Source organism: Argiope bruennichi, chromosome X1, assembly GCF_947563725.1.
Source record: "Argiope bruennichi chromosome X1, qqArgBrue1.1, whole genome shotgun sequence".
Taxonomy (NCBI): Eukaryota; Metazoa; Arthropoda; class Arachnida; order Araneae; family Araneidae; genus Argiope; species Argiope bruennichi.
The window spans coordinates 51,533,066-51,558,378 of NC_079162.1; the positions used below are offsets into that span (position 1 = coordinate 51,533,066).

Genomic DNA, 25,313 nt, shown 5'->3' on the forward strand with positions numbered 1-25,313 from the left:
ATAGCTTTCTTATCCTCATTTATAACAGTCATATTTTAAGATAATTTTATTCATATAAATTTAAACGTGTTCAAGTTCGCTTGGTGCACAATAGATACAAAATTTGAAAATAATTTTGGAATTTATAATAATAAAACAACCTATATTTAAAACCTAGTCGACATGCGTAACTATGTTTGTTAAGTCACTGTAACATCATTTGAATTTGTTCCAGCTGTTAAAATCTTTCTGTCAGAAATCAATTTTGATAAATATCCACTTTATTTGAAATTGACTTACTTCATTAACCCTTTTCCAAGACGCGAGAGCAAATCAAATTATGATGGCACATTCCCGCTGTCACTGCCGAACGTTTTCTAATATGCATGAGTTAACCGTAATTCGAAAATAAATGTGATTTCTTACATATAAAGTGAACGGTTTCTCTTCGATCCAACATGGATATAACGTCTTTACGTCTTTATTTTCTTTCTCGCAGCCTAGTCTAACGTTTAAAAAAAAGGAAATAAAAGAGGCAAAAATAATAATAAATAAACGCCTTCAATCGCTCTCTGTCATCGTTCAGGATTTGGGACCTTGATCGGTCTCCGTCTCCTTTTGGATTTACTAGATAGGCTACGAAATCCCCCTCTCCCCCCCAGGCCTCAGGTGACTGAGAATAAATGAGAATTTGCGGATCTTCGTTCGGCCCCACCCCACTCCCTGTCGAAGCCGAAGGAGCGGAAAAAAATAAACAAATAAATGAAACATGGCGTGACGGGGGTATGTGCGTGTGTCCGCTGACGGCCGTAGTGTCGGGATTTATGGGAAAGAATTCAAAGGCGTGCTTGTTACATGACGCCATAGTCGTTATCGTTTGGCGATGCCTTGGTTGCCAGCAAACAAAATGACGGAGGATAGATATTCTGTGGAGGGAGGGGGGAGAGAAATCGAAAATTCAGTCCGTACCTAATGGTAGTTGGTGTTCGAACAGATCGAATCGACGAAGGAATGTCAAAAAATGCTGAAATAATTATTTCCTATAGAACATGTGGAGCTTCTTTGAAGTGCAGTTAAGAACCCACCCACCCCCTCTCTCTCCCCCCTGGGGAACAGCTTGGGTGGAAATATTAACCATTGCCCACTGGATTCTAATGATGAAACAGCTTGTGAAAATCGTAAAATAGTACGTTTTGTCTGTAGGGAGCTGTTTTTAAATCAGGTGGTTTTCTATGTTGGAGAGTAGAATTGGTGACACCTGTTTTAGCCGCCAACTTCTTATATTTTTCTCTTTTTTTCCTCTCTTCCGATTCGTTAAAAGCTTATGTTTCTTTCCTTGTGGTTTATTTACTCGGATTTAATTGTTTAAAAAATAGTTATCTACACCTTAAGACAGTTTATTGACATTTGCCTGAAATTCTCGTTTGGATGGTGGTCATACTGAACAAAATTCAACTTTTGCTTTTGATTGCATTCAGACGGCCAAAATGACACAGAATCGGCATCATGTTCTTTTTCTCCTTGGCTTTTTACGTTGAAATAAAGCGTTCTGACTTTGATTAATCGGATTTATTTGAATGGTGAATAACCAGAAGTAAATATAATTACGTAAATTTTTTTCCCGAGAGATTTTGCTGAATTCAGTTAAGTCAATTAACTTTTAATGTGACACAGGTCAAATAGGGCTCGCCACTTTATATTTGAAATCCGCTTAACATCTTGAAATAGGAAAAAGAAAGTTTATTCATTGCATAGCTTAATTTCGCACCTTTTCTCAATATGAAATGTTTGATGTCATGCGCTGTTACACTCATCTTATGAATGTGAAATTACAAAAACAACAACAACTTAAAAAAAAGACAAAAAATATGATTCGAATGTTGTAGTCCCGATTTATCAATATGAATACCCTCAGTACGCTGCTAAAAATGATAAATCGAAAGAAACGGAGGCGCGAATTAATTTGTTTTCTGGCTGTTTTTAAATGTCATCTCTGTAACTGAAAAAATATACATATCGTTACTTGTACATTGTACTCTGTATATTAACAGTGCATTGACATGCATTTTTTTTTTTTTATTTATTCAGAGATAACTATTTAAAAACAACAAGAAATCCCCAACTTCTTCACGTTGTCTTAAAATATGTGTTTTTCTTTTGACTTGGTTTGGTCTAATAGTATATCGGTGATATGCTGGAATTAGTTATTCATATTTTTAATCACTTGTGTTTTATGGGTTTTTTTATATATCTAATCAAACATATTCAAATTTGGCCTTCTGTCTACATCTCGGCTTCGGGATTGGAGGGTTCCTGGTTCACAACTCTTTCTCTTCTAAAATCTGCCGTGTATAACGGGCTAATCTCGCGGGGGAGCACTGCATATATGGTGATGAGTAGCTTTCGATATGGTGGCTGGTTATCGCTTTCCTTAAGGATACAATAAGGGTGTGAAGTAGCGATTTTTATTCCGATGACGGGTCGTTCCTCTATGTGATTTTCATCGGCATTTCCTTGTTAATTTTAATGAGCATATGATAAACTTTCACTTTTTTGGGGAGTTACATATTCTTACATCTACTCATATTTTTAATTGTTTAAATAGGAAAAAAAATTATATCGTTTTTTATATTTTTTTTTCTTGCTACATTTACTTATTTCACCCACACTGATTTTTTTCTTTTTATCTTACAGTCATTCAAGATGCAGGCTGATTCTTCTCGATTTGCACATTCCCATAACTAAGTTGTTAAGTGTTCTCGGCTGAAAGACATCATGAAACTGGTTTCCGCTTTTACTGGCGTCTCGGGTAAGAAAACTTTTTATACATGTTTCTGAGAATAATTGCTATCTCTTTTTCCATTAAGTAGAACATAAATCTAACGCGGTAGTCGAAATAGCGGCATAAATCTCTATTCTGAGATATTACCTTCTGTATAAAGTGATAAGCGTGCTCTTTGCTTAAAAAAAAGCAAGATAAGTATTTTTGTTTGATTACTCCCCTGTGGCTGTGGCTCATCTACAGCTGTCTACATTAGTTTAGTTTTATTTTTTGGCAGTTCATATGGATAACTGCTTATCTGTGAATCCTGGAAAACTTTATAACTGTTTTCTCTTGCAGATAAGCCAAGCCGGAAGGTAAATTCTATTCCTTAGATCAAAGCTTCGTAAACTTTTTTCGCTTACCCTCACAATTTTTTTTTCTGAAAAACTTTTCACTAACTCATCTATGCATAAAAAGTTTTCTGCGACCTTATGTATATGTATAAAGGGAAAACCAAAAAAAGAGAGTGAATGCTTAAATAAAGTTAAAAGTAAACAGGGCTTCTGAAACTTTTTCCTGTCATGGTCTCTATTTGTTTTGTAAATATATCCCATGGCCCCCAGCTTTCCTTTAAAAGGAACCAAATTATGGGTATAAATTATAAATTAATTAGTATATATAATTATCCACAGCTGTCTGTAGCATTTTGTGGAATTTAAAAATATCCCCGCCCCGATTCTCTACGTCATTAACGAATGCACAAATCTCAACTTCTGTTTCGGTACCAAGCAATTCAATAAGGGTTCTTTTATGCTTAAAGGATTTATTTATCAGTGTGAGAATAAACCTAAGCGTGAATAACTAATATTTATGCTGATTCATTATATTTCCATTCACAAACTAAAGTGAAGGTTATTGCTAATACTTTCAGTCGTCATTACTTTTATTTTGTATTTCGCATTGCATTGTTTTCTGTTAGTGGATCACTGTTTGTTTTAATTCAATTGTAATGATTTTTTATTTGAAATTTTGTGAACATTATAGATAGAGTAGGTCCCATTGCAAGGAAACAAAATTTTTGATGTTATTATATATTTACATTTAAAGTGCTCTGCAAATAATAATTTTTTCAAAATTTCTTTAGTATCCTGCGGATGAGCATATTTTCTACTAAAGCTTTCATTAGTCAGTCTGTAATAATGAGAACTGAAATAACTGAGATATTGTTAATAGTATAACAACCAGTCTAGACAAGCACATCTTCTAGTGATAAAATAAATATTAATTATCAATAAAAGAAAGTTGGTTGTATTTTAGGCTGCAAGAGCCAAATTTTGCTATGCTAAGCGAAATGCATCGTATGGAAATTTTTCCAGACATGATACATTTCCGTGGAGACGCGTATTTCATCGTTTCCGTAATCAACTTGATTCAATATTTTAAATATTTCAAGCACTTTTTGTATAAATTTATTGTTTAAGTAGTCATAGTTATTTTACTTTTTGCCGTTAATGTTTGAAACAAATCATTATTTTATAAAGTTCAATCCCCTCCCCCAAAGACTGGCGTTTTTATGTCCCTATATATAATGTTTCAATATTTGAATAGGATAATAAAATAAGATACTCGAACAATTAAATACTTTAGTAGTTATTTTCAAATATCGGAATACTATAATATAAGCATGGAATTTAAATAATGGTGACTGTGTCCCATAAGGTGATATTATTACTGCAAAATTCATTAAGTCAATATAGAGATTAAAAGTATATATTATAATTATTTATTACAATTATATATAAAATTTTAACGAACTGTCTCGATTTAATATACTTTTCTGAAAATTAGTTTTGCGTATTAATCATTAATAGCGCAGAAATGTTGATACTGTCAGTGTTTTCGCGACCCCTGAAGTTTTATCTCTTCTATCTTATTGGAAGGCAGAATATACAGTTTGAGGTGTTTGGCTAGGACTGAATTATTAAATAAGCAAATAGGTGATTATCTAGGGGTCCTGTAACTTTAGAGGATCTCAAACCCTAGTCATTTTTTTTCTATCTTTTCAATTTTATCTAATTGTGTGCTTTTATTTGATTACGATTATGTATTTAAACATATTAAAATTAAAATCTCAAGTATTGTTTAAATTTTAGAACATACTAGTCATAGCATTTTTTTTTTTTTTTTTTTTTGTGATTTCAAAGGTGCTTAGCTATGAGGATTTTTTTTTTTTAATGCAATTGGTCATCTCACTTACAAGTTAATGGTTCTGGCAATTTTGTATTAAAGCATTTAATACGCATTCAAATAGTTTTAATATTTTTAATTTAAGTTTAATTGGTTAAAGTTCAATTTCCCCCCAAAAATAATAGGTATATACTATACCTGAAGTGCTGAAACGAGTTCTCTGCAATTCAACTTACTTGTTTTTTTTTTGTTTTGTTTTTTTAAAATTTGTAATAATATGTATTACCTAAAAATTTCTTATATAGGCGTCACATTGAATTCAATACAAATTTTATAGTTTTAAATATTGCATGGAGAAAGAAGGTCTCCGAATCTCTTTTCGTCTAAAGGCCCATTCAGAACTTAATGCGGACCTGGCCTTGCCTCAGAACTGCCTCATATAAACAAATTTAAGCACTTGCAGGTCTTTATTCTTTAAGTAACAAGCTGTTTTTGTTTAGCTGAGCCTTCTTAGTGCAGAACTATTTCTAAAAAAATTTGCAACAGTTTATCCCTAACACCCTATTCCTTCTTACAACTTAGTCGAATTGTGTTGCTGGATAAAGTAGGCAAGATAAACGTTGACATTGCGAGTTCTTTTCTTTTTTTTTTCTTATCCAATCCCCCCTCCTTCTGTAAGTTTGTTGTTTCACGTGAGCTGATGATGTCACAGCATATAACTCACCGATGCTTCACCTTTGTTTGTTGTGTTTCGGCCCCTGGTAGGAAGATTGCCAAGAAATTGCTCAATGTTTTGCAATATCGTTCTTGTGAGCAAAATACCGATTATGTGCGTAAATTTTTCGGTGTCAATTTTGCTGCTCATTTTCAATTGAATTTATTCCAATTTAACCTATGATCAGTTGCACCAGGTCATGAATTAAACCAAACTAGATGCATCTGCATTTCATCTGGTACATTCCCATTTTTTTTTTATTTTTTTTTATCATCTACATACGTTTTGGATTTTGTCCAACATCACTGATTACACTCTCGCACTCTCTGTTCTCAATTGAGGTTCTAATCACTTATTTTAAAGAGCCTTGTCACTGTTGGAAAGTAAAATTATCATTGTCAATAGAGACAAAAGATATGCATTATCATAATGAACATTTCGATCGGAATTATACATAAAGTATGAAAAAGTGTATGAGCTGTTTCTGCTATATTTTAATGCAAAATCACTGTTAACAATTTGATTATCAGAAACTTAGAAACATTAGATAGTTAGGTCTTGTTATACTTTACTCACCTATGATCATATTTATGTTTTGAAAAATATTTTTGTTACAATTGTTAGATTTTATTTTTATCATTCCCTTGCCTGCTCATATTTGGAGGAAAGTTATTAAGTAAAGCATTAAATAACGATATTTTTTTTAAGGAAAAGCATATTAAATGGTTATTTTTATAAATTGGGAATGGGAATAAAATGAATAAATAAATGGAAATGTGCAGGATCTGGTAAAAACCATCTTTGACGGTGTTTTCATAATCCTTAAGTCTATCTATTTTCTTTGGAATTGTCTTGTGTTATAATCAAAAATGCTTTGAAAATTATCCCTATAGACCCTTTACTTTATTAAATGGAATACATTCGACACGCAAACTCTTACAGATATTGATGGCTTTTATTAGAGGGATGCTACTTTCACCCCCACCTAAATATAATTTACCTTCTCCAATTTTTAGTGCGCTAATTATTTGAAGACGCTTTTCATAATTTGATACACTTCGCCGCATAATTAATTTTATACATAATTATGAAATGTGCCTGTGACTTTTGGTACGCCCTGCATATCTAGCTTTCACCCTTCTGGGGATGCAAAAGGATAGGGAAATAAAATTATCTGCTGGGTCATTAGTGACCCCTGAAATTAGATACGTGATCGGAACAATATTCGAAAGCTTAAGTGATACGACATTTTTTACTGGCCAATAAGTATATTGAAGGAAAAACGTTTGCTATTATAGCTTCTGTATCGTCCGTAGGAAAAAGTTAACAGCTGTTGGGACAGTTGTGGGATTTCTGGTACAGCAGCTGTATTCGTATGAAAATGTTGTACCAGAAATGAACATGACACTACACCAGAAATGTTTTGCACATACAAAATCAATCTGCATTCATAAAATTTGCTGATACAGCATCTGTAACGTCCGTAAAGAAAAATAATGAGATGGGGAGGGGGGACTTCCAAGAAGTCATAGAAGTGGGATTCCTTGTACAGCTCCTGTATTGAAATAAAAATGTTATGCCAGTAATGCACGTGATACTGTATCAGAAATATTTTTCAGATGTAAATAATCTGTATCTCAAAAATTAATGTGTTTGGTTATGATAAACTTTTAAATCCTTTATTTATGTATGCACTTATCTTGAAAATTAATTCACTTATACTCTTCAATATTATTGTTATTTTAATCTTAAATATATTTCTCTTTACCTAACGACAGTAGGGATATTTTCCGGTAAGACAGGTGTTTCGTTATAAAGAGGTTTGACTGTAGCGTTTTAGTTTCCACTATCCATTTAGTTATTTGCATTTTCTTTGTTTACTCTTTTCGGCGACACAAATGAGATAAAGTAACTTCCACTTGACATTTTATAATCCGTTTTTCTAAATTTTTATTTACTGAATTACTAGAAGTAATCCAGTTCCAAGTAAAAAAAAAACACAATTTAATGCTTTATTCTCTCTGATCGCTTAAATTAAGTTGAAGATGAAAGAGACTTTATTTCAGTGAAATAGACCGTTCTGAGAAATCGAGGAAAATCCTAAATGTATTAATAAATACGGTTCCCGACTATGTTACATTACATAAAAAAATAAATAAAAAAGAATTGCCTGTCCTTTATTTTGCTGTTTGTTTCTGAATTAATGATATTTGCCTTGTATTGCTTGGGGCGGAATGCATTCAGGTATCGACATGGTCTAATGTAAATGATATCTGTTAGTCTTCTTTTTGGTGGCAAATACTGAAAATGCTTAACGTTTTTTAAAAATTTTTTAAGTGCATTTGTTCTTAATTTTTTTTTCTCTAAGTGCCCTAAGAGTAAGCAGACGCAGGTTGCAGTTATTTAACTTTATTTCACTAACACGCTTTTATTTCTCACTTATGTTTTTATCTGCCCTAGACCTTATCTTTAATATTGATAAAGCAAAAACTTCAGCTTTGTGCTCAGTACTTAATGGCGCTTCCTCCCCCTCTACTATTGCAAAGTTAAAAAAAAAAATCTTCGACCCTGGTGGATTTCTGTTTTTATTTCACCTTCGGGGCTTTCGCTTTTCTAAGTAACGTGGCAATTTCTAACTCGCATGCTACGCTAATGGATTGTGAAATAAATGAATAAATGCCATGAAATAAACTTTTTGCGAGATCCAGTGCTATTCTAAAAACAATTTTAAAAAAAATTCCCAGTTGATATTTATTAATTTTTATGAAGGGAGAACATTGATTTTTTTCCCTACGAAGGTTTAAGTTTAATTTGTGCCAGAATCGTCATTATTGTAAAATTCAGTGTAATACAGAATGCATGTAATGCATTAATCTGTCTTCAAAATTACTTGATTATTTCTATGAATGATAAATGAATAAATGCTCTGGAATTAACTTTTAACGAGATCCAGTGCTTTTTTATAAAAATATTCAGTTGTTATTTATTAAGTTACCGGTGAAACGGATGTTTATTAAGTAACCGAATCTCTCCCCCCCCCCCCTGCGAAATTTAAAATTTTATTTAGGCCAGGAAACCCCATTATTTAAAATTCCTTATGGCAGAAACATACAAGTAATGGATTTGTCTGTCATCAGTAAAGTTACTTGATTATTTATATGAATAATAAATAAATGAATTCAAATGAAATAGAATTTTTCACTCTTTACAATTATTTTTTAATGCTTAGATGATAGTCGCCAACTTCTGAGAAAGAGAACATAGGTTGGTTAGTTCTTAGATGAATGAATTATGAATTCCACTGCAATTTTTTTAAATGCTTACATGATATTCATCAGCATCTGGGAAAGAGAGGTTGGTTAGTTTTTAGATGAATGAATTATATAAAATATACTTTTTCATTAACCACGACATTTTTTTTAAATATATATATATATATATATATATATATATATATATATATATATATATATATATATATATATATATATATATATATATATAGATATATATATATATATATATATAGATATAGATAGATAGATAGATAGATAGATAGATAGATAGATGGTATTCATCAGCTACTGGGAAAGAGAGATAAGTTAATTAGTTTTTTTTTCTCGAAAATTGAGTTTTAATTTGTGCCAATATTATTAAAGAAATTATTTCTTTACTCATATGAATAATAAATGAATGGTGCCTTCCCATGATTCATGGCGATTTAAAATATGCCTAGATGGCATTCACTGACTTCCGGAAAAAAGAGATAAGTTGATTTTTTTTTCTCGAAAATTAAAGTTTAATTCATGCCAGAATCTTTAAAAATGCCCTTTAAAGATTAATATGGACCTGTTTTACTGCAATCATTAAAATTAATTGATTTCTGATTCCATTAAGTAGTTTTAGAATATTTTCTGTAATTAATAAAAAGAAGAGTATTCGCGTTACGAAATCACCTTTTTCGAGATCTATGACGGTTTAAGGAATGCATATTTAAAATTTATTAACTTTCGGAGATTTAATTTGTTCCAGCCCGACTAAATATTTAAAATTTAACATTAAAGACATACCTTTATTGCATTCTATTGAATTCAATAAAATTAATTGATTTCTAATTCCTTTAACTATTTTGTTATTTATTTTCACTATTTAATCGGTGAGAGAGTAAAACTTGACTTCAAAATAAGAATTTATCAACCATTTTGGGGAAGTTATTGGCTCTTTTGTAGTTGCAGGTTTTACGAAAATATATTTTAGAACTACCCATTCCTCTCAGTGAGCAATATTTCATGGTTATTGCTGTAAACCATTTTGAAGTAATGTCTTTTGGATAGTTTTATATATCGTTATTTTGATGGCATGGCAAATTTCTTTCTGCCTGCACGAACTCTATATATTTTTGTACTTTGATATCCATATTATGATAAGTCTTCTATCCATTATATGGATATTTTGACGAATGTGGCAATTATGTTAAGTTACTAAGTAATTTAATGGTTAAACATTATTAGTTTTCCGTTTATCATTTTTAAGATTTGTTTCCAACTGTAAATAGTATCCGATAATATATGTTTTCATTTCCTTTTATATGCAGTTTTTGACAATATATTAATTTCCGCCTATTTATAGTTTCAGATAATTTATTATTTTCCGATTATATCCTAAATAGATTATCGTTCTAAAATTGATAAATTAGCCGGTGTTAAGTTTATTAGAAGAACAACGGGGAGTTTCTCTTCTAAACTCCTTCAACATTTGTCTCTCTATAATCTGGCATTTCGCCAATCCGGCCACTCCAGTAATCCAGCATTTCCAAAATGGCAAGTGGGAAGCGTTAAAGAGGAGATGTGGATGTCAGTGACCTTAGCATGACATAAACAATGCGCTTCGGAGGACATTGAGATTTTGAATTTATTTTGTAATATTTACTCTTTATAGTAATAATTTTCTGTATAATTTTTTATATATATAATTTCCGTAATAAGCATAGGTTCTGTAATTAAAATCCGATTTTGATTTTTAAAAAATCTACACCAATATAGCATTTAGTCAGTCTTGAAATCTTCTGATTTGATATTTGCCGGTTAGCTGAACATTTATTGTACTTTTCGATTTTGTCAGATTATTGAAGATTCATTGTACTTCGTATAACAGATAATGAAAGAAAGCGAATGCTAGCATGTTTTTGTTGTACGATTTTCACACTGAAATATTTTAATGCCAAAATTATTTTCATACACATAATGTCGAAGTATATATTTACACAAGCAATGCCATTTATAATTTTTATGGTAATTCTGGAATCATTTTTCTTTAAGATCGATACTTAAGTGTTTTTTTTTTTTAAATAATCCTCAAAGAACATTTTTAAACAGATGAAAATATTGGTAGGACTAGCTGACAAATACAGAAAGTACACCAAAGAATTCACTTAAAAATTATGTATTTGCATTAACGGTCCATTTCGGGGGGAAAAAAGCAAAAAAAAAAAAAAAAAAAAAAAAAAACCCTTAATTGTTCTATTTTACTGACGTCATTGAGATATTATCCAATATATTAAAGCACTGTATAATAAATACACTTTGTTTTATGCTTTAAAATCTAGAAACGGAGTAATATTTATCAAAAAATATGAATATGCAGCAAAATTTGATAAAGCTCTCTTTTAAAGAGTAATATTATTAGTAGTAAAAATCTATTCAAATTTTTTTATAATAAAATTTTACCTTCTCATTTCGTATATAAATTCCTTCCCATATAATTTTTTCTACATTTTTTTTTAAATTTAAGATTTTATTTAAAGTCACGATACGTAGTGGTTTGTGCTTTAACTTTAAAACCACACATGCTTCCGATCCATTGTGCTCACAGAACTATTACTTGTTAGATTTGTATAGATTTGGCAGTGGGACATGTGTTCAATTTCTTTTCTACTCTCGTAAAATACTAAGATCATCACGAGAAAGTCCTGTATAGGTAGAAAACGTGATGTAAACTAAGCAAACAATGGATAATCATTCTTAATCAAACATTTTTTCTTCTTCTAAATATTGTGATAAATTCACTGACATGGTGAAAGAGTTTCCCACAAAATCTAATGAACCGTTTGATTATTATTTAGAGAAGTTTAAATTTCTTAAAATAGAATAAGGCTGAATATGAATTCACAAAACAATTTGTTAATTCTTTGATCGATTTGATTCCTTTATTATAAAAATCAAATAAAAAAATCATGTCTAATCGTCTGAAAGTATGTTTATTTAAGTTCCGCTTCTATAAGCCATGATCAGATCAACTTACTAATTTATTCTCGATGCTAAAATCAACATTTAAAGCAAACGATTCTTCTTGTGTCATTTATTTACGAATGAATAAATTAGAAATATTTTCTAGTTTTTAAAGATTAGATGTCGTTTTATCTCTATCATATTTATTTGGAAGAAGTAAATTTTTTGAAGAATATTTGCGCTCGTTCATTTTATTTTAACTGAATAATTCAAATTTTTATCAGCAAATATTAACCATTTTTTTTCCTTCCAAAATAAAAGCGTCTTTTATTATTTTATTCTTTTGTTTGCATGTAGTATTCTTTTTTTCTTCTCCTTTGTTCAGAAAGGAGTTTATTTTAATATCAGAAAGCGCTTTTGAAGTACTTTAAGAAGAAAAAAACGATTCCTACACAATGCCAATTCTAAATAAAGTTTTATATGTGGCTGTTTCATTCTTTGATATTTTGACAAATACAAATATTGTGAGTAAAATTTAATAGACTGAAAGTCTTTAATTACATAGAAGTAAGTTATATATTGTAGTGCATTTAAATTTTTAATATGCGAATTAGTCACACTATTATATGTTTCTTTCTTATTATTTTTAAAACTTTTACCCCATTACTATGCATTAAAAATTGTATTTTGTTAGTTCAAATGCGGTAATTTTCTCCTGTATAATACAAGATTCAAAGATGCAGAATTAAGTTATTCCGTCTAGTTCAATGTCTTCATGTTGACTTCTGAATACGGCAGCATCTAGTTCTTTAAGTGGCTTTAAGAGCGAGTTGGTATGGTGCCAAGTTTCATAATCTCGTGCATGAAAAAAAAAAAAAAAGAGAAATCATCTCATGTTTTGTAGCGTGAAATGACGTGCCTAACAACATGATGGATAGCTGTTTATTGATTTTAATCCTGTTGTGCAGTAAAACGGAAGGAACGTTCTGCTTAACGACAAAAACCCTACTACTCTGGACCTTGTTAGGGAACTAGCTTCAATAAAACACATTTAAAACCCCGCATGTCAAATTTCACTTCCTGAATTAGACGGAATCAGGATGTAGCATGATTCTGTTTTTTCGTGTTTTAAATCTGTGAATTAATTGCGTTTGTTTTTTGTTTGAAAATGTTGATTATTTAGTTCGGATAGATTCACATTTTTCTGGTATTATATAAAAAATGTTTAATGTGGAATTCCCTGGTTGAAATTGATTTTGTAAGTTATTTATTTGTTCTATGATATCGTTCATTAGCTCTACATTTTACTGTGAAAGATAGGAAAATATTATTTTAATAAATGGTTATTATTTGGAAGGAAATTAAATTAAGAATTTTTCTGATGAATTAATATTTAGATAGACAATCGGTTTTAAATCAGCGGAGAAGTTCTCTCTTCATGTGTTTTGTCTATTTACACAGAATATTGTGTGTAAGTAAAAACAGAGTCGTTTATTATTATTTTTGTTTAATTTTGGAAATAAGAATGGGATATGCATTCTGTGTTTTTTCCAGTTCCCCAACTGGATCAAAAATTTAAGAGACTCCTACAAGTTTAATGTCAACATTATATACCGATTTCATTTATTTTTATGTTCTATTTTTTAGTTATAATTAGTCTCTACGTACATACAGACGTACAAATGAGATGACAGTCCATCCTTAGATGGCTTTAGCCTAAAATTAGATACACATATACAATTTTTGCTTAAGAATGATGTACTAATATTCATCCATTTAAGATGATAAAATTTTGTCCTCGTATATCTGCGTAGAAAAGGCATACAGGCAATCAAACCTTTGGTGATTTTGGTTCAAATTCTTGAATTTTGTGATAAAATCATATTCTAAATTTCATCCATCTTATTAATTGCATTTCTGAATAATCGTATTCATATAGATATGAACGGGCAGACAGACAGCCTTCCATTCAAAAGATTTCGTCCACCTTTTGTTAGAAATGTACAATTTAAGTGTAAATATATGCAAAATGGCGTCCTTCCAGTTTAGTGTTATTCACCGATCAATGAACAGACATAATTTCAAAAATATCCTCCTACCCTTATTTTAAGAGGTTAAAATATCAAAATACAGCTTTTTTTTTTTTTGGTTGAATTTATGGACTATTTCCCTTTTGTATGATAAAAACAAAATTTGTAAGTAACAGCGGCGTGTAAAACAAAATAATAGAAATTTTGATTGAGCAGCATTGTAGAATTACGAATTGATTCGTCGCTCTAATTTATTATAAATAGTGTGCAGTCAAGTTTTAGGATGCAAATCTATATGCCGAATGAAAAATTAGAAATATACTGCTTTTCTCATTATCATCTTCGGCCCCTATTGTATAAATGTTCCACAAAAATTACTTCTAGGTTTCAGTAAAATACGTGCTATAATCTCTCAGTAATCCGGCCGATACTAAACCAGACGTTTGCCAGATCAACCGAAATTCATTTATAAAAACGCATTCCAATTGCAGACTTATGATTATTGCGGAGAATATACAAAATAATACTATAGGTATATATAATTGTCCATCGCCATCTGTAATACTCGACGGAGTCAAAAGTTTCCCCACCTCTTTGGTATACGTCATTATCAGATAGATCTGGAATATTGTTAGCAGGATAACAACCCATCTAGATGGGAACATCTTCTAGTATATAATAAATATTACGAATAAAAACTCATTGTTTAAGCCGCTCTAATGTCTCGGAAATTTACATGAATTGACTTTTTTGCCCTTTATACTCCCCTCTCGTTTTTCTGAAGACGTCAGATTATCGGAATATCCAGATAATAGCAATCGTTGTTCATAAATAACGTAAACATCCAGTTTGCTGAGAACCGCTTTATACCAAATGTGAAATGTATATTTCGTATTGTTAAAATTCTTCTGTTCTTTGCTTCAAAATACTCATATACATTTCTTCAAAGCTAGGCTATGTCATAACTCTGCTAATCGATTTTAATAGTTGAATTTCCTTTTCGAGTAGAATAGAAAAAAGTATCGGCGATGTGAGATCTTCTTTTATACATGCACAAACACATATTCCTCAAAATGCATCAAAATAGTAAATGTGTTTGTATTGAAGTAGTTGAAGCATCTTCAGTAAAAAATCGTATAAAGAATGTACACTATGTATGCCTCAGTCAGCTTCCTTCTTTGTAGGTTTCCCCCCCCCTTAATGAAAGCAGAATACGTTGTTATATTCTTGGAATCAAGCTTCTTCCCGTTAAATAATAGTGAATGATATAATGGTGCATTTAATAGATAAAATGAATCGTAGTATTAATAGTCGGAGAATTATTTGTTTTAATTTGCTGGTTACAATTATAAAATTTCGATCAAAATATTGGAATGTAAAATGTCAAATGTGGTAGATGTGAAATCTGTAAAGGATTCCTCTCTTCACCACTTCTGCGTATATTTTTCTGATTTAAAAAATGTGTACTAAGTAATAAAACAGAAATTAAGTGGTTAATAACAAAATTAATCATATATTTCATATATAACTAGCTATATACCTAATTTTTAAAATATTAGTTTAGAAATCAAATCAGTAGTGATCACTGTTCCTATCAGTATGGGGAACGGTGATATCCTAAAAGTCTTTTCAGGGAAACTGGCCTGATTTCGCTTTAAACCGGACATTCGTAAATTCTCTTGGCCACGTTAGTAACACAGTTAGTAATTAGTAATAAGTTAGTAATTGTATATAAATCTGAATGGAACCAGTTTGAAGCACAATTACTTCGGTAACATATAAATATTTCTAACTTAGTCTGCTATGGTAAAAAAATAAATAAATATAAAATCACTAAATCTGTATAAAAGATATCTATCCAAATAAATAATATAGCCTTATAAAAATAAAATTTATAAAACTATTTAGAAAAATTAAGTAAAATAAATATTAACTTATGAGTTGCTTTTCATAACTTTAAATTTTTATAATTTATCACTTTTTTCTTACTTAAAAAATCTTGGTAAGAAAGACATTTTACCTTTATTTGTATTAATTGAAAAGCTGATCTTATATAAGTTAATTTCCTGTATTTCTTGTTGCATTAACTTTTGCTGCCATTAAATCCACTTTAAATGGAATATATAATATTTCTTTTATTTAAATTGTTTAGGAAGTCAGATTTCTGATAATATATTTCCATCTCTTTTTTTAAAAATGATATAAACGGAAATTAAATAGTATTTGAAAAGAATTTCCATACAGTTGTGGTAGATATGTGTTTTAAAATCGCTCCTATCTAAATTGACTTTTTTGGATGTCTTTTTTCATTTAAATATTTTTTTAAACTTTTGTTAAACTTTTATGCTTGAGTGAATTTTAAAATTACCCAGATGTATGCCCTTACTATGAAAGTATTACTTGTAAAAATTCTTTTTATAAATTAAACGTTTGCATAATGAATGGAATTTGAAGTTGTTTCATTTCAAAAGTTCCTGTAAATGATAAAACTTTTCCGAGGATTTCAATTTTTGTTTTTCAACTTTTTTGATTAAACATTTAATTTTTTTTTCATATTATCATAGTTTTATTTGTGACATAAACTATTATTTTTCATTTGTTTCCATCTTCGTTATTTACTTGTAGTAACTGAATTAATTTTCTTAACACTTTTAACAGCTATAACAGTTATATAAGATATTAACAGTTATATAAATTTTCTTATTTTATAATCATCTGCGTTAAATTTTCTGAAGAATAATAATTGAAGGAAAAATTGCACAAAAATGAAATAGTTGTTGAAAAAGTAAAATTTTTTCATGTTCAATTTTTGGGATTTTTTTTTTTTTTTTCCTTTCGTTCAGAATAATTTCCTGTAATAATTTCCAAGTAATTTCCTGTAATAATTGTCAGAAAAAAGGCGATAATTTGATTACTTTTTAAGTAGTTGAATATTTATAATTTTAAATCTTTGAAAAGTTGACAACATTCTTTCATTTTGTTTTGAATAAGAAGTGCACATGTGCACATAATTCGATTAAATTCGACCCACTTTTTTAGGAGTAGTTGTGGAGCATACATGTATATATGCATACATAGCCGCAGTGACTTTAATTTATATTAAGATAAAAACTGAATATATTTTTTATTTACTTATTTCTAAATATTTCAGTCAACTTTTACTATCAATATTATTTCTTCCACATTAATTATATATAAGCCTTTCAAAATCGAAAGAATTAAACAAATTTCGAGGATTTTGCTTTTAACTTTTCTTTTTAAAAAATGCTACTGTTTCCAGTAATTACTTGTTCCAAAACTTTTTTTTTTATTTCAAAGAATTAATTTCAATTCACATAAAATTTTGGTTGCCTTAAGTCTTTATTCTCAATAATTATTTTTAATAATAACCCTTTGAAAATATTTTATTTTTCTTTAGTCCATATTTCAACTTAAAACTCTAGATGAAAGAAAAATCCAGAATTTCAATTTTTAATCCTTTATCTCTTAAAAAAAATTATTTTAAAAATACATCAGAGACATTAACGTTTTAGTTAATGCACTTCAAAAAATGTTTTGAAAAAAGAATGAGAATATTAAAAGTTCCCGAAATGCCTTAAGAGTTCCCTAATTGAAAGAGTAATAAGATTTCGTCACATTTTTACTTTTGATGATTCGCTACTGATATTTTCTGTCGTTCAACTGATTTTAACTTTTGATATATATATATATATACCCTAGGAGGATTGGGTTTCAAAATTTTAGTCTTAACATTTTTTTCCCCTTCTTCTAACCAAAAAACTTAAATCTCCTTTTTTCTTCAAAAAAAAAAAAAAAATGACATGAAAATTTCCATATAATGGAAAGGTAAAGTCATTAAAGCATAAGTTAGTAATAATGGGGGGGGGTGAATTTTCTGTTGAGTATGAGTCGGTGCTCCTTCTGCTAAAATGGAAAAAGTCGCCTAATCCATTTAATTACTGCTTTTTTCCTTTTCTTTTATGCTTTAAAAGAAACTGATCCAAGTTCTTTATTTTAAGTTTAGCTTATATCTAAAATCACAACGAGGTATGTACTGTAAGGTACTATGCTTTAGCCGTGTGCCAATTTGAATCAAACATATGTTCTTTAAAAAAAGAAAAAATCTTTTCTGTACCACAAAAGATAATGTGATTGCCGCAATAACTGATTTGGCAAATAATTTTACCATTATTTGATATTGGTTATTATCAAATCTTGTTGCATTTTCCGCTGGCATCCGTGTCCGCTTTTTAGCTATATGGTACACGTTGGTACAATTTTCCTAAAAACTGCATATGCATTTTCTAAATCAAAATACTGTTAAGTTATATCTTACGTCATTTTAGTGATATTGTTAAATTTAGTAACGGAACATTATATTTAAAAATGGAAATACTTTCGCATCTTTTATTAAATTCGTTTCTATAGTTTTTAGTAGAAGGACAAAGTTTTTCTCTAGTAGCAACTGAAAAATTATTTTCATTGATTCTTTTTGCCTAGAAGTATGAAACAGTTTGAAGAAAAAAATGTAACCAGCTGTTCAGATTTTTAAAACTTCTAAATTCTCGAAAGGCATAATCCTTTGCTTAAGATGCCTTGGTATCGATAACGCTAATATCGATATTTATAACTATCTGATAAATTTTAATGAAATATATTAAATCCTAGTGATTAATTAATTAAGGTGAGATAGATTCTTTTCTTCATTTCTCTTGCCTAGAAGTGCTGATCAGTTTGAATAAAAAAAAAGTACTATCTGTCAATTTTTTTTAAAAACTCGAAGATTGTAATCCACTGCTTAAGACGTCCTGCTATCGATGACATCTAGATCGATATCTGAATACTGTTTGAATAGAACTAATAAGAAATGTTGGCAAGATCGTCTTTTCTTTGTGGGAACAATGTTCACGAGACTGTTTTTCATACGCGAATGAATGTTAGACTAATACTTTCATACATAAATGCATGGCTTTGCTCGTCTGTGTGGACTGTTGAGCGGGAATGTTTGGTGCCTTGTTTTGAAAGCCACGTCAAAAGAAAACCCAAAAGATGAAAGATGTAAAAGACGAGATGAAGAAGAAGAAGAAAAAAAGTTGGGAATATTCGACAAGACGTAGACATGGATGCTGAACAGTCCCAGTCATGATTCCCCGCGTGCGAGTGTCAAAATAAGATTTCGATTGCGTTCCATGTCAAAAAATTTCAACTAGGAAAAAGAATGTATTTCCCTCTTCTTCCTGTGTACAACTTGGCCTCTTATTCCGTTTATTTCAAACGGCCCGTTTTTGCAGACTTCGACGTGGAATTTCAATTTTACTTTACCCTCTCTTTTGCTGTCTTATTTTTCTTTCTTTCTTCAAGTGTTAGAAATCAGATTGCTTCTTTGGAATTGTACATTTGAGTTCAAAAGCTTGTATGCCGGGGAAGGTTTACATTCCATCAAGTGTAGTGTTTGAAACAGAGTTTCTGGCATATGCAGGCAAGGCTCAGAATTCGATACCGAACTTTGCATCCTTTCTTATTTCCTGAAATAACGTTGTCAAAATTTCAGGTTGGAACGCGACGAAAAAGTCATGGATAGCTGTTAATAGGATTCCCCCTCAGAATACTGGAAACAGTCTTGACATTTCAGGAAATGCTCGGAATTCCCATTCCATTGGTTTGCGGATCTGTTTATTTGATGATGGTTTGCGGGCATAAAGAATCTGTTATTGACGATATAAAACTGCAACAATATTAAACTTTGGAATTAATTAAAATTCTCGTCGTTGAACTTATTACGGGCCTTAACAAATTTGCTCTTATGGCTTGATTAAAATTTCCTCGGAAGTTTAATTAAAATGATAGAAACCTTGGATCGTTAGCAGTTTACAATTATCACTTTTACTCTCAACTGCATATTGACTTCTCCTTTAAATTCAGGAAACGAGAAAATTTTGTGTATTTCCGTTAAACTTTTTCTTAACGAAGGATGCGTCAACTGATGAGTTTATGACCTCAAAAGAAGTCGCCAAAATGTAACAGCTTGAGCATTGTGAGATTAATCAGTATTTATAAGAAGATGATTATAATTTAAAATATTGAAATTAAATTTTCATAATAATCAAATTAAAATGCTCGTCGGCTTGTTTGAGGTTATTTTATAATTTATCTAATTCAGTTAAATATAATACAAAGAGATACGGAAGGGAAAAAACCCTAACTAAACTTTGTCGTATGCTTACAAACGTATTGTCAAATGAAAATGCGAAGAAAACTTTGCCAAATTATTAAAATTCCAATTTATTATTTTTTTTTGAGTGATTCTGTAATCAAAAAAGACCGTATGCTTGTATGGATTGTCATCATCCATTCAGTTAATCACTATAAGATATTGATCTATCAAATGCTTAATCTCGTACCTTTTCTAATGAGATTCTTTGAAGTTCTGTTAGCAGATCTTTTACCCTGTTAGAACTCTGCAATCAAGCCGTCATCAACTAATGAAAATAAGAGCTCTTGATAAATTCTGATGTTGAAAAAAAGACAAAGGGCTTGCGTCACTTTAACTTGTCATGAAGTCTCTCTTAGGCGATATTCTTTGAATTTTTTTAGACTGCCATTTATCAAATATACAGAGATTTCATCATATGTGTTCGAACTTTTGTGCTTCAGAAAGATGGAAAAGATATTAAAAACTCAATTGCTTTCTCGCTGAAACTGTCGGAACCTTAAGAAAAGTGTTTCGTTTTTGAGAAGAAAGTTCCACCGTCATCGTTTGTAATAATAATAATTCCAAGCATACATCTTCCGATTTGAAATTTTTATTACCAGCTATCATAGCTCAGGTTTTCACGAAGAATTTGAAAAAGATGAACGAAGAATTTATAATAGCGCTTACTATTAGCGTAATGCGCCCGTTTTATATGAGTCTTTCGTTCAAAAAGGGGCCGATATTGTATACATCCCCGTTATCTCCTTGTCTTTCGTTCAAAGAGGGACCGATATTATATGCATCCCCGTTAGCTCCGTGACTTTCGTTCAAAAAAGGGCCACTATTGTATGCATCTTCATTTCCCCCTTGTCCTAAACTGCCAATTCAATCGTACGAACTTGGAATAATACGTTTTTTCTCTGCCGTTTAACATTTAAGTGTGTATTAAAAAATTATAAAATGCTTAAAAATATTGGAAACTTAAAATCGCTTTAGTTTTAAAACCTTTTGTATAATTGTAGTTACAATTTGGACTGCAAAAATAATTCCTCGCGTCTATCAAAATATTCAGATTTTCTTAGCTGTCATGGTTTTTTCTTATAAAAAGTCACTATCATGGTTTCTTCTTTAGTAAAGAAAATCATATACATTCTCAATTATTTCTTGGATTTAACTGTTTTATTCAGTTACATAACTGTCAAAGAATTTCTTTCTTGCATTTTGATATGGGAAAAAAATATCTAAATTCTTTAAAGTCATCTACGTGCTTTTATCATTTGCATTTTCAAGCTTTTGAATAATCTTCATGAGGATATATGAAAATAATTAATGATTTTCATCTAAAGATTTAAGTTTTGATAGCGCAGTATTATGACAATATAATTCCTTTGAAAAATACACTTTTCATGACTTAGTATTTGACGGCCAGATAGTGTCCTCATATTGATTGTGACTTCCAGATTTAAACTCATAAACCTTGTGATTTATTTATTTATTTATTTTTACTTGAAATTTAAAATATAAATTCTTCAGATCAATTGAAAAATTTTCACTGCATGCACCTTTTATGTTTTTCAACAATATTATTTAGATCATAAATTTTAAAAACAATTTGTTGGTCGAATCAAGATATCCATATTTGTAGTACAGTACACTCCCGATTATCCGCGGAATTGGGTGGCGCGACCGCCGCGGATAACAAAAATCGCGGATAATCCGAAAAAGCTAAAAATGGGTATAACAAAAAAGAAAACAGTCATTCCAACTTTGAAAAATCGTTTTATGTACAATAAAACATAAAATAAACAGCAGGAAATGTTTAACTAACGCTTAATATTTTAGAATATCACTCAAAACTAACCTAAAATGCATTTTGTTAATGAAAACAGAAAAGTCCTTAGTATTTACGAGAGGCGTCAAGGATACACAGAAAAATTAATACATACGTACTGTTTTAATACTGTAATGTATTATGTAATTACAAAAGCATAACTGTAAAACTGCACCTTTTTGAAAAAATCATCCAAAAAAAAAAAAAAACTTTGTGCGGCAGGCGCGGATAACCAGCCCGCGGATAATCGGGAGTCTACTGTACAATATTTCGACACCTACTTATTTTTTTTCAATGGAAAAAAGATTTTTTTAGATGCCTCTATTTCCTATCCGTCCTTAACTGACTGACTCAAGTATATTTTGAATAATTTTTTTTTTATGATGAATTTTTGAAAATTTATAATCATCATTGAGAAACTTTTGTCTTAAAAATGTTTAATCCTTTTGAATAATCTTAACTAAAATTTGAGCAGTATAATTTATGATAACGAATAATTTATGACAAATGAAGAAAAAAGTTCTAGATATTAGCATTTTGGTATTCGCAGCACGTGAATTTGGTTGATGTAGTTCTTTACCAATTGCTTCTCTGACCTCATCAGTCGTTCAGCCGTCTGAAATGTAGCAGCATTGTAAATTCGCAAGGTTATGTTTTCTTTATTTCCTTATATTTTTTTCTCCATCGTGTCTGCCGCAATGTCTGTTACACTTTTACAGATTTGCCCAACCTGATGACCATGAAAGTTGCATATATTAAAAGGTTTTATTTTTATGCGTGCTATTTTGGCTTTATGTGGTATGCTAATCTCGACCCTTTGGTGTTAATTAAGACGATATGCGCGATAACCCGACAACGTATGTTGAGTTAAACTATCCAGTACGATGTCATGGCTTTATTTTAAAATTTTTACTAAGACTTCACTGAAAAACTAAACAAGAAAAAATGAAAATGGGGAAGAAAAAAAAAACATCTGAATCTTACTGTATATATCGACTTATTTCAAGAAGTCACAAGCAGTTTGTGAGGCGTTAGATATATATTTACTATTTTCCCCAAGAATTGATTCATTTTTCTTATCCTTTCCCTTTCTGCTTATGTTTGTTAGACTTAAAAGAAATAAAAAATGATTCCTGCGCGAGAAAAAGAGTACGTCGGACTGTTTCTCTTTTTCTGCGAAATTCCGCTTTGGCACTTCAAAATATTTTGCCTATGTTCCCCCTCTTTTAGTTCAGATTTTGGAAACTTGAAATGAATCAAAAGGCGAAGATTACTTTTTTCTACCAGGGTGGCTAAAGTTATTTTTTCTGTCAAACCAAAAAGCAATGTGGAGGAAAAATTGATTCGATATGGTTTGTGGATTGGATCGGATTACTGGCTTTCTGTTTTACCACAGTTGCTTTTTTTTCCCCCTCCTTTTTCCTTTGGAAAATGTATGCAAATAAATCTCTTTACATTTTTAAATATGTTTCTTGTTCTTATGAATCCCAAATTTTATATGCGTGTGAATGTAGCCAGATCCAGTTTAACCATCATTTGCTTAAATTGTTGCTGTCCATTTAACGTCCCTGTTTAAAACTATAATTGGAAAAATATAATATAATATTGAATTCAATAACTTGTTACAGAAAAAAATATATATAATAAATCGTTACTTGATTTTAATTCGATTATATTTAGTGTACATTAGGCTTATATATATATGGCGCATCTTTAATAGTATCGAGTATTGAACTTTGATTTTTCAAACTCTTAATATATTTAAAGATTTCAGTATCTTTCTTGTCATTTCCATGACTACGAATATGGAAGATATCTATAGCTGAAAATAATATGTGCCACTTGCGTCGTATGTTCGAATAGAAAATATATGATTATCTCGCGTTATTGCGTGCTGGTAATAAAATAAAACTTGCTATTACCAGGAGTACTAATTTTCAAATGTAAAACATGTTTTCACATATTCGTGTCTAATGTCATATATTCTTGTTAGTTTTTTCAGTTATTTTAACATTAACTACTTAATTATAAGCAAAAGTAATTCTTTATGTATGGTTATATCAGAATAAACCAAATGAATATGACTTTTTCTGTTCATTTTTTGGCGTAGTAATATTAAAGAATAAATTTACATATTTGCTTTTGTACTTCGCCCACCCATTGCTGGTTGGGAGCTGCAATAATCAAACGTTAGATGAATAGAAATGTACAATACTTCATTTTCTTTAAAACTTAGCCTTGCAAAATGAATGTTAAAACAGACAAAATGCTTAGTATTCTGTTCTTAAAAAAGTATATAATGCTGAAGTGTTGTAAAAATGAGATGCGCACTATATTTAATTTTGAACTCGGATAATTCATGTTTAGTATAACCCATTTTTGTATTTAAAAGTAAGGTTGTCACTATAGCCTAAGCCATATAAAAATGCGTACAATGTCATCGACAGGTGATGCGATTTCTGCAGAAATTTTGTCATTAACTGTGGGGCGAGATCATTAGCAGGTGATACTGTCACTTATAGTAACATACTTTGTCACTAAATATAGAGAGAATTATTTGTTATTGTTTAAGCAATTATTTTGATAAGTTATTTTTAATACCTTAATCCCTCCTTATTAATTTTTTTTAAGGAAATCGTCACTGTTCCAAGTTAAATCACTTTTCTTACGTATTTCTTCCAACATTATCACCAACGTTGGCAAATTATCATCCTTATTTCAATTTTTAAATTGTTGGCAGCGCAAAACAAGTTGTTTTGGAAAATTCTTTATTCTCCCCCACACTTTTTTTTTGTTGTTGTTCTTGATAACAGCGTTATAATTTCAGCAATTTTCCTTGGCCTTTGAAGTCGAATTGGTGCTTTGATTAATAGCGATCAACGAAAGCAATTTTTACTCGCGAATCTTGTTATTAAATCATCTTTCTCCCTTTAGCAAAATTTTTTTTGGCTGTTTCGTCTGGTTTTATAATAAAGTCGACAGCAACAAAAATCTGCCGCGTAGCGCCTCTACATTTTTCGCGCCATCCATAAAATCCTTGAAGTTGAATTACGTTATTCTTATTCAAGAACTTGACTTAACACGATTATTCAATAATTTTCATCCACTTAGTATCATCAGAATCGAAAAACCTGTCTGCTTAAATTAACCGCCTTTGAAGCGTGCTTTTCCAGTGACTATAAGCATTTATTTTTAGATTCTTTTAAGGGTCTAGAATGTATGGAACTTGAGATTGGAGATTCTGTAAGGTGGTATAGGGCATTGGCAATTATCCAAAAAAAGGGTATCGCTTATATTCATAGAAAAATCTTTTGTCCGGAACACTTAAGGTTTTCTAGTTGCTCTTATCATGGGCTGTCATGTTTTGCTCCTAAGTTCTTTACCCGA

At 30.3% G+C, this 25,313-nt stretch overlaps 1 protein-coding gene across 11 annotated transcripts in view; it reads left to right on the plus strand.

Moving 5' to 3' along the window:
• Nucleotides 1–25,313, plus strand: part of LOC129958602 (toll-like receptor 6) — a 302,856-nt gene that overhangs the window by 236,670 nt on the left and 40,873 nt on the right. For all 11 annotated transcript variants that reach the window (XM_056071195.1, XM_056071192.1, XM_056071200.1 and 8 more), the window contains one exon: nt 2,674–2,788. In XM_056071195.1, coding sequence (XP_055927170.1) covers nt 2,755–2,788 — 34 coding nt within the window. In that variant the 5' untranslated portion in view covers nt 2,674–2,754. The remainder of the gene's footprint in view (nt 1–2,673; nt 2,789–25,313) is intronic.